At 34.2% G+C, this 14,876-nt stretch overlaps 1 protein-coding gene across 1 annotated transcript; it reads left to right on the forward strand.

Moving 5' to 3' along the window:
- Positions 1–9,877: 9,877 nt before the first annotated feature.
- On the forward strand, positions 9,878–14,676 carry LOC136219984 (uncharacterized). Its single transcript, XM_066007614.1, has 3 exons — positions 9,878–10,556; positions 12,085–12,326; positions 14,310–14,676. The coding sequence occupies exons 1-3, from the start codon at positions 10,080–10,082 to the stop codon at positions 14,554–14,556; spliced, it is 966 nt and encodes a 321-aa protein (XP_065863686.1). The 5' UTR covers positions 9,878–10,079; the 3' UTR covers positions 14,557–14,676.
- Positions 14,677–14,876: the final 200 nt, after the last annotated feature.

Raw genomic sequence — 14,876 nt, forward strand, 5'->3', positions numbered from 1 at the left:
ACCACTTCGCAGATTTCTCAATATGCGAAGTCTGCGAAGTTAAAAATGCTTAAAAACACGTCTTTTATCTTCGCAGACTTTGCATATTGCGAAATCTGTGAAGTCAGACGGGAGTGTATTTTGGAAAAGACACGCAAAAATAGTCTAGATATATAGTAGGTTAAGTAAATTAGTTAAATATGTAAATGGATCTCCTATTTAACCCAATTTTGTAATTTTTCCATAAATAAATTAGGAAACTAGTCATTTTTTTTATTGGATTGGACGAATGGATTGGTTGGCTTTTTTGAACATCCCTTATACAACTTATAATTAGACCTAACAATTATCGTATTTGTATCGTGTCATTTTCGGGTTCGTATTAGAAAGAGTTAACCGAATCCCATCCCAAAAACTTTTGTGTTACAATCGTGTTAATCTATTTGGGTTGTTGTCAATTTCGTGTCGTGTTTTCGGGTTACATGTACTTTTGTTATGCATATAATTTTTAAAAATATAAGAATATATAGTACAACTTTTTAATATTTTATGTCATTTTTAATTAATATGTTAACATTAATTATCGAAAAATCCGCTAATATTAGAGGGACATGTAATATATTTATAATAATTTAGGAAGTCCACATCATATTTGTAAATAATAATTATAATTTTATTATTTTTATAAATGAATTGACCTATAAAAAACGATTAATAATAATAATGTAAGGAATGATTTTATACTTTGTACCTAATTAAAATAAACAATTAAAGTAATGCGTACAATACCTTTAATTTTGATTATCAAAACTTAAAAAGACAAATTGAGAAACACCTATTCATTAAGTTACGAATAACTTCTACCAAACTCAACGATTCCTTTCCTCTTTCGACCTTTGTGTGTTGGCCACCAATTAACTTTATATATATATAATATTTACATCTTTGAAGAATATTTCATAAAAGCATTTTAATATACCTGGATCAATATCATCATTCAGATCAGGAAGACTCACAAAAATCATAGTATCTTCCAATCACGTAGATTAATCTGCAAGGACAGTGAGTACATGACATAACGCATCACCTAGCACCATAACGGTCTGAATGCTTTGGGTCTAATTAGACTTGGCCATGGATCGGTCTGGGCCAGGTTCGGGTCGGACCAGGCGGGCTTTTCTATAAAAGTCCTCAGCCTAAGCCCAGCCCAAGCCCACTAGTAATTTAGACGGGCTTGGGTCAGGCTGGGCTCGGGCTTACAAATCAAATCTCAAGCCCAACCCATATAAACCCATCTAAACATACATACATAATTTTTTAATTATAAAAAATAAAGTTTAATACTTAAAAATAAATATTTAATATATAAATCTATAAAATATATAAAGTTTATTAATTAATATTAATAGGCAGGTCGGGTTGGGCCGGCCCGTGCTACTTTTATTAATCCCAAACCCGCCCAAAAAATAGACGGGCTTTAGCGGGCCTGGGCCGACCTAAGCCTAACATCAATTATCATTGTCCAAGGGACACGGGCTAGGGCGGGCCGGGCGAGTACCCGAACCCGTGGACAGGTCTATGTCTAATGAATCAATGACACATGACATCATGGTTGCTATATGGCAGAATGCACCACTTGACATCATTATAGTTTGAAGATTATAAAGCCAACCAAAGGCTGACATGTGTCTAGTGAATCATTAGTGCTCATTCTCAGTATTACGACAGTTATCCCAGACAGCTACTATAAATAGATAAGGTGAATAATCCACAAGAGGTATGTAAACTTCACAGTTACCAATATTCTTATTGTCTTCCATCTCCTTTCAACCCTTACTAATTTAATCATCGGAGCTGTTATTTTTATTTCAGGTCATCAAAGGAGGTTTTCGAAGAGAACACATTGTAGGACATCATTGGTGCGGTGAGCATGGACGAACACGTCTTCCAAGTGAGCAATGTTTCCAGTTACTAACTTGGCTCAAGGAGCGTCAACTAGTCGACCTTTAGGGCCTATAATCCAAGAAGTGGGAATGGTGGAATCTCAACCAGGTTCTCGATAGGTCCCACGACCAACGCCACTAGGAGCCTATGGAACCACAACATCAACGGTTCTTTAACGAAATCAGTAAACAGTTTCCTCATAACTTGACCAGGTTCAACAGGATATGGATGGCATCAGGGCGGAACACGCAGTAGAGATGGCCAAAATGAAAGAAAAGATACGAGTGGCAGAAGAGGCCATATACCGTGCAAACTAAGAAAATACTTGTACCACAGGGGTAGCATTCCCTTCGATAGATTGGCCATTATATGAGGAGTCCATCACCTCGAAGGCAACGTTCTAAGACCCGTAGTCCATCCATCAGGCGGCTAGATAATGGTGTACATAATAGGCTAGTGCTTAGGATCCAATGGGACATTACAAAGATTTGATGCAAAAAAATCCATAGAAGGAGATAAGAGCTCGAAAGGCGGTGAGTAAGCAACCCAAACATCATTATGGATATAAAGATGATAGGGAAGGAAATGAGCCACAAAAGCGTCGTCCGGTGCTAGACATGTTGGAAGAAAGGTAGGGGCCAGTAAAGGAGGAGGATGACAAGTCCATTAGTAAACGTGAAAAGTATGAGATCATCCAAAAAGATTTGCAGGATGCCATAAATGAGACTGGGATTCAGACAAGACCTCTAGAAACTAGGGTAAAGAGCAATTCGAAGCTACAATTCGATTTTGAGGTCTATATTTTATCAATATGTAAATAAGATTTTAAAAATAAAATAAAATAAAAATGTTATTCATTCGTTCCCTTATATAAGTCGTGCTAATATAAAGAAATGCACCGATGACAAATTAACTATAAAATTTAAGGACTACATTATTGAACGAGCAAAATTTTGGCTTTATTATTATTTTATTTTTTGAAAAAATGCTTTATTTATAGTGCTCTCCTTGAATTGGGGGCAAAGGTACGAATTACTCCTACAAAAAAAAAAACTCGTGAATTTATTAATTATCTACTTAAAATATTTTTTAAAAGCAAAAAAACATTATTAGACAATTAATATTTTCTGCGTACATTATGACTCGAATGCGATATATGTAATTTAAGCGATTGGAAACCCTTAACTATTCAATATCTTATGTTTGCCTTTTACGGTAAAACCTCGATAAATGAATATTTAATAAATTAATAACTTCAATTAAATAATAGTTTTTTCTGGTCCGACTTGACTAATGAGATAAAATAATAACATCGCTAAATATATAAGATAATAATTTAAAAAAATTCCTTGAGATCTACTAAAAATATAAAATAATAATATGTATGAAAATTAGTAAATTACAAAATAATTCATAAAATAAAACACTTCCTGACAATTTTTATTTCAAATTTTATACTTTTTATATTCAAATAATGCTTTTTTCATCTTATAAGTCAGCGTAGATTTTTTTACACCTTTCAAATGAGTAGTCATGAAAGAGAAGATATAATATATGAATTTTTATATTTTGGTATACGAAGTTAAAGTACATATATCTATTTATAAACTTTAAATTGTGTACTTGAAACAATTCACAACACTTCATATTCTAATATACATATATATGCATTCTATTTTGAATCACGTCAATCCATTCATAAACTTCTTTTTGATAAGATTAATAAACTTAAATACATTGGCACCATCAACAATTAATTGTTTGTTTTTTTTTTCTTAGTTACCAAAAAAATTACTTATTTAATTTGAGAAATATAATGTATAAAATAAATATTATTCTATAAATTAATAAATATTAATTTATCGATAAATTAATAAAATATTTATTTATCAATAAATTAATAACCCTGTATAAGATAATAATTTTCCAAGACTCAATGATATTTAAGACCGGCCTTGGACCTAGGCCAGAAGTGCCTTCGCCTAGGGTCCAAGGCTAGAGGGGAGTCCCATAATTTTTATTAGGTGTGTATATATATATATATAGAGTAAAAAAATTTATACAAATATTAATATTATTTAGGTTTTTTTTTGAAGCAGTATATTATTAGGTTTTAAAAGACCCATATAACTAATATTTTAAACTTAAAAGATGTCACAATTTTTTTTTTTGGTAGGAAAGGAAAGAAAAAAAAACAAACAAACAAAACAACTCAACCCGGGATCAGCCTAGGAAAACTGACCCCACCACATCCTCCAAGATCAAAGAAGAAATGAAGCCCGGTGGAGAAGAAAAGGTAGAAAGACCCAACAAACCAGAGTGCCCTTCCATTGCAAGACGGTCCGCGACGCGGTTCTGCTCCCTATAAATATGAACAAACTTAATAGACTCAAAGGAGGACCCAATCCTTTTAATGCCTTTAATAATATTCAAGCTATTCCGGCAAACAGACTTGCCCTCAGAAATCATTTTAACCGCTTCTTGGTTATCTGACTCAACCAGAAGCTTCTTCACCCCTAGATCCTTAGCCAGTTTCAGGCCAGAGAGAATCCCCCAAAGATCTGCAGAAAAGGAAGAACCAATACCCAAATTCTGAGAGAAGCCAGAAACCCACCTGCCTCCATCGTCTCTAAGGACCCCTCTTGCAGCAATTCTCCCGTCTCTCAGACAAGAACCATCAGTGTTGAGCTTAACCACACCTTCACTCGGCTTACACCAGCCTAAAAGATTGACCTCCTTCCTCTGAACCACCCTAGCTAAGGGGTCCTCACCAAAACTCTCAACCCAGGTACTAATCTTCTTAGAAAAGAAATCAATGACATTTGGCATAGAAACCACTCCTCCTCCAAAGATCTCCTCGTTCCGCCACATCCAAATCTGATGGCACACCGCCACAAAAAGAAGAACACCTTGATTCCCAGGCAGAAGAATCCCATTAATACCATCAACAAACCAATTATTTTCAGAATGGGCTAAAAAGGAAGGAAACACATCCCTAAGGAGAATTCTTCTCCAAACCTCTAAACTTTTCTCACAATCCCTGAGAGCATGGCACAACGTCTCCTCAAACCCTCTGCATCTGCCACAGGCTCCAGAATCCACCAGGTGCTTCCTTTTTCTATCCGAGTTAGTAAGCAACCTATTCCTAGCCCCAAGCCACAGGAAGCTCCTAATGCGGTATGGTACTTTCAAGCCCCAAATCGTCTTCCACACCCCTGGGGAAGAAGAATCCAAACCCTGATAGAATGCCTGAAAAGCAGATTTACACGAATAGGCCCCATTGTTTGTCAGCGCCCAACAGTAACTATCCTGATCCTCAATTTGATTACTAATGTGAACCCCTCTAATAGAAAGGAGCGATTCCAGACTGAGGTATGAATCAAATTTATCCCAAATCCACTCACTCTCAGAATCCACAACATCAGCAATCCTCCAGTCCTGAACGTCCAACGGAGGCAAGGAAGTACAAACCTCCAATAAAGGCTTCTTACCTACCCAAATATCCTTCCAGAAACTAATGGACCTGCCATTACCCACATTCCACCCAATCCCAGAACAAAATTCAGCAAACACAGCACTAATGCCTTTCCAAAGAAAGGAACAATTAACCACTCTCTCCTTAGGCCCCCCCAACACCTTATCCTTCCGGTACTTTCCGCATAAGAGCTGGACCCAAAGAGCTGTAGGACACTGCCACATTCGCCACAGGAGTTTCATTAATAAGACTTTATTATGATCTTTAGCTTTCCTAATGCCCAGACCTCCTGAATCTTTAGGCTGACAAACCTCACTCCAAGGCACAAGATGGATCTTTCTCCCCTCCTCAGCTTCCCCCCACAGGAACCTACGGTTAATTTTATCAAGATCTTTAAGCACAGGATCCGAAAGATGACAAGCCTGCATAATATGATTGGGAGTCGCACAATTAACAGATTGAATTAATGTAAGGCGGCCAGCGAGAGAGAGAGTCTTGGCTTTCCACGTGGCACACTTCATATTAGCTTTATCCAAAGTATCTTTAAAAGACACCTTAGGCACTCTCACTGTGGAGGGGAATACCCAGATACTTCCCTAGGGAGCCAGTCAGAGGAATACCCGATAGATATAGGTTAAAGGATAATTTAAAAATTAAACTCATATTTAGTCCTTGTGGTATCTAAAATCTTGTCTATGTGGTATAATTTGGTAACATTTGTCCCTTGACGTATTTTTATAAGTGACATTTAACCCATTTTGAATGGAAAATTAATCGATTTGCTAAATATTTTTGCCACATTACATAATTTTTAACGCGTGATATATATATATATATACACACACACACACACGTAGCAATTGATTTAATTTTTTACCATATAGATTTAATATGTAGATTAATAAGGAATTAAATTATTTTCTTATTTATCCACGTATTAAGTCTATATAGACAAAAATAAAAAAATTATTGGCAAATTTTTTAATAAACAGGTTAGTTTTTTTTATCCAAAGCGAGTTAATGTCGTCTACGGAAATACTTCAATGGAAAAATATTATCAAATAATACCACATTAGCCAAATGATAAAATTTTAGATACCATATGGACCAAATAGAGTTTAATCCTTAGTTTACAAAAATTATGAAACATTTTTGGGAAAATTACAAAACTGGGTCAAATGGGAGGCTCATTTACATATTTAACCCATTTACTAATCTTACTACATATCTAGACTGATTTTGTGTGACTTTCCCATAATACCCCTAACCTTCCCACTTCCACCACTCGCGAACCGCCGCTCCTCCTATCTCCTTGGTTATGCGAAAAGTTGCTCCTACATTAATGATTTCGAGACTTTTGATCTTCCTTTCTTCTTTTAAATTGCACGAAAGCTGCACCATTTAGTCAAAATCACAATGAATTTCTCTTTTTCATCTCTTCATCTCTTGATTCTGCAACTTCCCAACCCTAGAAAACGAAGCCATGGTTTTTCATCTTCCTGTTCGTTGCTTGGTTTCTTTCTTCTTGTTACCATCAAAGAAATGGTTTTTCTACGTTATTTCCTTCGTTCTTCCCATGTTATCATATTGTTATTGTCGCTTTTGGGGGTGAAAAGGGCGAAAAATGTAAGTATCTGTTTTTTTTTTTTGCGTTTTTTTCATGAATTCACTTCGCAATCGATGGTTTCGCTAAGCTTTGCGAAGAGAACGAGCCTGGAAAGTGACGATCTACTTCGTTAATCGTTGATTTCGCGAAGATATGCGAAGAGAAAGCGTCTGAAACGTATGGATCTACCTCGCGAATCTATTAGTTCGCGAAGTCTGCGAATAGATCCTCACGTTTCAGACCTCGCAGACTTCGCGAAAGCATCGATATGCGACGTAGATAGTCACGTTTCTGACCTCGCAGACTTCGCGAAAGCATCGATATGCGAAGTAAAACCATGCACATTTACATTCGCATGCTTCGCTAATCTTCATTTCGCGAAGCCAAAATCATGTTTTTCCCTGCCTAACACGATTAATTTTTTCTGTAGATGGTTGAATACGTAATATCCCTTTCTGGAAGGCGGCTTACTGGGCTGCATGGGAGATGATTTTCCTTCCTGTATAGGGATGAACTTCCCCAAGACTGACACATTCACTCCTAAAGTGGTTGGTTAGGAGAGGTTTTGTCAATCTTGGGGTGCACCATGGGACACGTCCATCCCATGGTGCCAATCTTCAAAGTGGACCTAACTAATCCGGTACCAATCTTGAATCAGATGAGTAATCTTGGTGTGCACCGTGGGACACGTCCATCCTAAAAGGTCTGGAAGTTTTTCACGGTGCCCACCAAGATTACTCATCTGTTTCAAGATTGGTACCGGATTAGTTAGGTTCACTTTGAAATGATTCGTTAGGAGAGTTCATTGTGGCAATCTTGTTGTAAATTTTGATAATGTTATGATTTGAATGTTGTTATTGTGGCAATCTTCTTGTAAATTTTGATAATGTTATGATTTTAATGTTAGAATCCGTTGTTGTTTGCCATTTTTTGTTATATACCACTTCACGAATTAGCTTCAAGTCATATCCAGCATTCGCATATGCGAACTAAATTCATCAAGCAAAACAAACTTCAGCTTCGCAGGCTTCGCATATGCGAACTAAATTCATTAAGTAAATCCAAACATCAGCTTCGCAGGCTTCGCATATGATCGAATATGCAAAGTCAGACGGGATAGAGCGAGCCGCGCGTAAATATTGAGGGTATTATGGGAAAGTCACACAAAATCAGTCTAGATATGTAGTAAGATTAGTAAATGTGTTAAATATGTAAATGGGCCTCCCATTTGACCCAGTTTTGTAATTTTTCCAATATTTTTAGATAAATTACACAATAATCATGATTAATAAATTATTTATAAGTGTCTCATCCTCTTAAATAAATTTATATAAATGTCAAATCTGGTGATCTTTTAAAAAACTGTTTTTATAAGTAATTAATTGAAAATTTGATAAAAATAAAATTATGATATTTTAAGATTTAAAATCATATGATTTAAATTACTATGATAAATGTAAATAAAAATTATTTTTGATGTAATTTCTCAACATTTGTTTTTTTATTTTGAATAAACAATGGTATTTAGTGAACCTAATAATATGTACCATATATTTATCAACGGAATACTTTTTTTTTGTTTAACATATATTGAAGTATATTTTAATTTTTTGTACGTACAATGTTTTTATTAAAAGGTCTTTTAGAGCATCTCCAATGTCAGCATCCTTCAAAATTATCAAATCTTAACATATTATCTCAAAATATATTATTTTATTTTCCCTTTCATCCACGTCACTTTTAACAATTAAAAAAAAGCTGAAATGTTAAAAATCTCTAAAAATTGTCACTATATTCGCACAAATCATTATTATATCTATTTTATTTTAATAATAAACATTGCTATCAAATTCCACTAATAATACGTAAATAAATCATTTTTTAGATGTGGCAATTTCGTGTTTCGTGTCAAAATCGTGTTCTCTCATTTATATGTTCAATATGGTTTTATAGATTAAAAATGATAGAAAAATGATTTTCGTATCAATTGTGTCGTGTCAATCGGGCTGACTCTGTAATCGTGTTTTCGTGTCAGAAATTGTCACCCCTAATTTTTTTATATTAAAAAAAATAAAAAGTAAGAGTGTCAAGGGGTGTCAAACATTGCAATTGTATAATCATTTAAGCGACGTTGTTACTCCAATGGAAGACACTCTTTCAAACACCCTCCATATCATCGAGCACCTCCAAACACATTGCATTAGAGATGCTTTTATTTATTATTACGCTTAGAGCCCGTAAATCATCATGACCGACACTGATAATATTCATTTATAAATATTTGGGTTAATTTCATATAAGTGCCTTGTGGTTTCACTTTTTTTTTTTTGCAGATAGGTTCTTGTGCTTTGTTTTTTAGCGAATAAAAGATTGTACTTTTCTCTATTTGCAGAATTGAGGAAGAGACATAAACGGAGTCAGAATCGATGATGTGTCCAAGGGCAGTTTTGCCATTTTAAAAAATTGGTATATATTAACCTTTCAAATTTATATACCGATTTTTTAAAATGGCAAAATTGCCCTTGGACACGTCATCGATTCTGGCTCCGTTTGTGTCTCTTCCTCAATTCTGCAAACGAAAAAAAGTACAATCCTTTATTTGTTCAAAAACAAAGCACAAGAACTTATCTGCAATAAAGTGAAACCACAGGACACTTATATGAAATTAACCCTAAATATTTTAGGGCTGGAATGTAACTTTTTACAGGAAATCCTATTTGAAAAATCATTTTTTTAAAATCCTATTTGTATAGCCACGAACCGTTAATTAATTCGTAATTAATTCATTAAATATCTTAAATAATTTCATATTCATACGCTATAAATCTGCCGTTATTTAAAAATCATAAATGCAATTTCCGTTCTGCGAACTACTAATTGATAATGACACAGAAATGGAAACAAAATCCATAATTTCTTGTTCCCTATTATTACTATTTATTATTATCGCCTCCTTATCTGTTTTCTGCGCTGTATTTTCCCACGAAACAAACACATACTCTCCATTTCTCTGCTCTACAAATACCCAATTCCATAACCCCAACAACCAAAACACTTTTCACCAATCAACACCTAATGGACTCAATTGAGCACCGGAATCTCAAAATTAACGGAATCAACATCCACATCGCTGAATCTGGACCGGCGAATGGACCGGTGATTCTGTTCGTCCATGGATTCCCGGAGCTTTGGTATTCATGGCGGCACCAGATTGTGGCTCTTGCGGCGCAGGGATACAGGGCGGTTGCGCCGGATATGAGAGGGTATGGGGATACTGATGCGCCGGAAGATCTGCGCAGTTATAGTTGTCTCCATATCGTCGGAGATCTGGTTGGAATTATGGATGCGGTGGCGCCGGATCAGGAGAAGGTGTTTGTGGTAGGGCATGATTGGGGGGCTTATATGGCTTGGATGTTGTGTTTGTTTAGGCCTGATAGAGTCAAAGCTTTGGTCAATCTTAGTGTGACTTTTCCGCCGAGAAATCCCAAGATGAAGATTGTTCCGACGTTGAAAGCCGTCTACGGCGAGGATTATTATATGTGCAGAATTCAGGTGATATTTTAATGGGTTTTTGCTTGAATTTTTGCATGGTACTGCTTTAGCGCATTATTTTAAGGGATAACATAATTTAGTTGAAATCGAGATTCTTACCTTTTTTTTTTTTTTGAAAAAAAAATATATTTTGGAATCAATATTTATTTTAATAAGTTTAGGAGAAATTAGATTACTGTAAGTAAATTTAAAAAGATTAATAGATTAATAATTTAAATAAATTCAAAACTAATATGTTACTTTAATCAAATAAATTTAAAGGATTAATAGATCAATTTAAGCGAATGCTCTTTTAACAATATCGAAACCACGGGGCAGGACAGCAAGGCAGCAAGGGCATGCTGACTGCCCCTGCCCCCTCTAGATCTAGATCAGCCATTGTTGGTACAAAATAATTGTAATTTCAACAAAAATAGGTTTTCTTATTGTAATTTTATGTCGTAAAGGAAATGTCTTTTGTCATTTTATTAATAGTGGCGAAACCATAGAAAAAGACAGGAAGGGAGGCTGACTGGTCCCGTATCTCTAGATCCGCTACTGATTATACAGAACAATTGTAATTTTAAGAAAATGAGTTTTTTTCTTTATTTGTAATTTTACATATGATCATCTACCAATTTTGGCGGTTTAACCAATTAAATTTGAAATTGCACATCTTCATTCACTGACTTAAAATTCATTTTTTTTGTTAATTAATCTTGAATTGCACTGTAACTTAAGATTTTACACTTTTGTTAAAATCCGCACCATGTATAAAACTGTAAAATTCGTTAATAATAAATTAATTTCTTGCTGTATTTTTGTTTTTTTTTTTTTTCACATGGGCTATCAATTTAGCTGTATCATTATTGGGGAGAACATAAATAATGTTAGTACTGACTTTGGATACCCATGGATATGGGACAGATCTAAAAGGACTAAAAAGAGGTTTAAGCACCCATTAATTACCGGAAAATACCTAAAAATTCTATGGAAACAGTTTAATGTTTTGTGCAAAAGTATAAACAAAATATTAATTTAAACACCAATTGATCACCTGATAGCATCCCAAACACCTCCTAACTTATTCTGGACTGTCATTGGTAGATGTTAGTGGAGTTTAAGTGGCGTGGACAGTGAAGGGATGTTTGGTTGCTTCTTTTTATATTCATGTTTGTCTTTTCACTTCAAAATGGAGAGTTTTAGGTGTTCGATTAGTCAACACTCCTTTTACCAAAGCAGAACGCACTGAATTAAATCACTGGTAGATGTTAGATTCTGAAATTGCTATGCCATTAACAAGGTTTTATACCTAGAATTTAAATATGTTCTCCTCAATAATTATATGTTAATTTTGTACTTTCTTCTTTAAACTTTTAGATTTTTGCATGGTGACTGTTGTAGCTGATTATTTAAATAAATAATCCTAAATTTCCTGTTTCCACAGTTAGAGGATTGCGTTTTTTTTATTTGAAGCAATATTTATTTATTCATTTGGGGGACCAATTGAATTGTTAATTGGGGTTTAATTGGATGTTGTTGTGCCCAGAATCCTGGAGAGATTGAAGCTGAATTTGCAGAGCTTGGTACTGAAAGAGTAATGAAGGAATTCTTGACTTACAGACATCCAGGTCCTCTTTTCTTTCCTAAAGGAAAAGTCTTTAGCCGGTCACCGGACAATCCACTTGTGTTGCCGGATTGGTTGTCGGAGGAAGATGTTCAGTATTACACCAACAAATTTGAGAAGAAAGGCTTCACCGGTGGACTGAATTATTACCGTAACTTGGACCTGTATGTCTTGTTTTTCCTCAAACAACTCTTTCTTTCTATCTATCTATATATCTACCTGGTATCAAGTTTTCTAAGTCTTTTTAGGTTAGCTGATGGTTTAATACATTAGAGTCTGAAATACTTGTCCATATTATTAAAATCGGCCCCTCAACCGACTAAAGCTGTATTCGCTGCTGTCTACAGGTCACTTTAAACAAACTTAAAAGGCTAATAGAATTATAAACAAGTTCAGATACTTGCTGAATTTTGGAGATGCTTCATTAGTCCGTGAACTTGTTTATAGTGTTTTATTTGTCTTCTAAACTTGTTTAAAGTGACTTATAGACTATGTTGCACGGAAACTGAAACGGAAACGATACTGGGAAACGTGTAAATATTAAAAATATAGGGGCATATTTATAAATATTAAAAATATAACAATACATTAAATAAAAACCAAATTGAAGAACAAGATGAAGAAAGTCCAAGCTCAATCAAGATTCAAGAGACAAGGATTATAGGAGAAAGAAATATAGATAAGCTCTTTAAATTGAAGGATACAAATAAGTAATTATCTCTCAAATACAAAGTTTCAATTTTCCTAGTCTTAGATTAAAGAGGAACCGCAAAATAGAAAGTTTGAATTTCCAGAATTTTAATCAAAATAGGTAGGGAAAACCGTTTAAAAACTGAGAGACGCGTTTCATATTTTTGGTAATTACCGAAACGTGCCCGGAAACGTTTCGTATCAGTTTCCGAGAGTTTCCGTTTCCCACATATGTCGGAAACGGGGAAACGCTTGTCATGAAGAGTTTCCGTGCATTATAGCTTATAGACGGTGGTGAATATAGAACTGGTCCGTAGGGGGGAATTTTACACTTGCTTGCGTGAAAAAAAAAAAAAAAGTTTTTTTTCTTGCTAAATTGAACTTGTTCAAATGTTATATATATATATATATATATATATAAAATTAGATTTAGGACGGCCTAACAGGTTGGGTCAATTTGGGATACTAATTCAACACTCTATCTTTATTTCTTGGATCTATTAGCTCTTTGAACTTGCTTATTAAAGTTTTAATTTGTCCAAATCTCTTCTTGTGCTACCACGTGGACTTGACAGACTGATGAGATATTTTAAACAAGTTTAAGGAACAAATTAGATATCTCCAAAGATTAAGGGTCCAATCGATTAATTTAGATAAATACAAGATTTCTAATATATTAAGCCTTAAATAATTCTGTTTCAAGATTTTCTTCTATTGTTATCCGTTTTTCTTAGGTTAAAAGTTGTAGAGTTAAATATAATTTCATACAATGGTTTGATGGATTTGCAAAAACATTAACTATAGTTAAAAGTTTTGCAAACATGAAATTTGCAATTAAAGGATGTATGAATCAATTTTTCAACTAAACAATATTTATGGTTTCATTAATTTGCAATTTTTTTTTTAATTTGCAAAATCAGTCACTTTTAATTGCTTCAAACCGCTTCATTTTGAGATAAATAGTCCCAACATAAGTTTTTACGGAATAACTGAATTTGTAAATTGCACCAAACACAAACTTTTAAACCAATATGACTGTTTTTGTAAATAGGTAAAACCACAAAGTTTATTTTTTTTTAGTTTTCTTTAAAAATTAAATATAAGTAGATAACAAAATAAGCACTATAGAATATATTCAGTGGCGAATACAAGTCAAAGCTGTTAAGCTGGAAGCCAATTTTGCACCTGTATATATAATTTTCTTTTTCACGCTATTTTGACACTAACTCCAATCTTTCATAGACATAGAACTAGAACCATCCACAGTAGAAATAATTCTGGCGGCCGGGACCCAGTCCCGTCCCGTTTTCGCTTTGTCCCTCACTGATTAAATGAATTTGGTCAATCACCTTATTCGAATTCTAGATTTAACGGTGACTGGTCTAGTTAGTTATTGGAATCTTGTGGTTTTTGCATATGAGCTTGAAAATTGTATTGATGTGTGAATGAAAATGCAGAAACTGGGAATTGACAGCAGCATGGACAGGAGCTAAAGTGAAAGTACCAGTGAAATACATAGTTGGGGATCAAGATCTTACCTATAATTCATTGAATAACAAAGACTATATTGAGAAAGGTGGGTTCAAGAGAGATGTACCTTTTTTACAAGAAGTAGTTATAATGGAAGGAGCTGCACATTTTATCACCCAAGAGAAGCCTGTTGAGATTACTAATCACATTTCTGATTTCTTTCACAAATTCTAGTTTCCTCCTACTTTCTTTCCTAGTAAGACTATATCATGTGGATTAATTATGTTATGATCTTTGATGAATGCTACATTTTAATAAATTGTAATAATATTGGTCTTTTATTTGTGCATGAAATTATGCTTTTTATGGTTTGTCACGTTTGAAAATATGGTTTGTCACGTCCGTGTCTAAATTTCTAGAATTTATACCTTGATAGTAATATATATTATAATTTTTAAATTTATTATTAGCATTATTATTCGAACCTTAGTATTTCAATTGTAATGTAATGGAATTGGTAAATATGTTGAGGTTCTTGAATGACTAATGTAGTA

The sequence above is a fragment of the Euphorbia lathyris genome, chromosome 2 (assembly GCF_963576675.1).
Source record: "Euphorbia lathyris chromosome 2, ddEupLath1.1, whole genome shotgun sequence".
NCBI lineage: Eukaryota > Viridiplantae > Streptophyta > Magnoliopsida > Malpighiales > Euphorbiaceae > Euphorbia > Euphorbia lathyris.

Excerpts from the sequence above, each read along its gene's own strand:
- LOC136219984 (XM_066007614.1), top strand. The coding sequence starts at position 10,080 with ATGGACTCAATTGAGCACCGGAATCTCAAAATTAACGGAATCAACATC. Across the intron at positions 10,557-12,084 it reads ATTATATGTGCAGAATTCAG|AATCCTGGAGAGATTGAAGC; the intron begins GTGATATTTTAA and ends TGTTGTGCCCAG. Across the intron at positions 12,327-14,309 it reads TATTACCGTAACTTGGACCT|AAACTGGGAATTGACAGCAG; the intron begins GTATGTCTTGTT and ends ATGAAAATGCAG.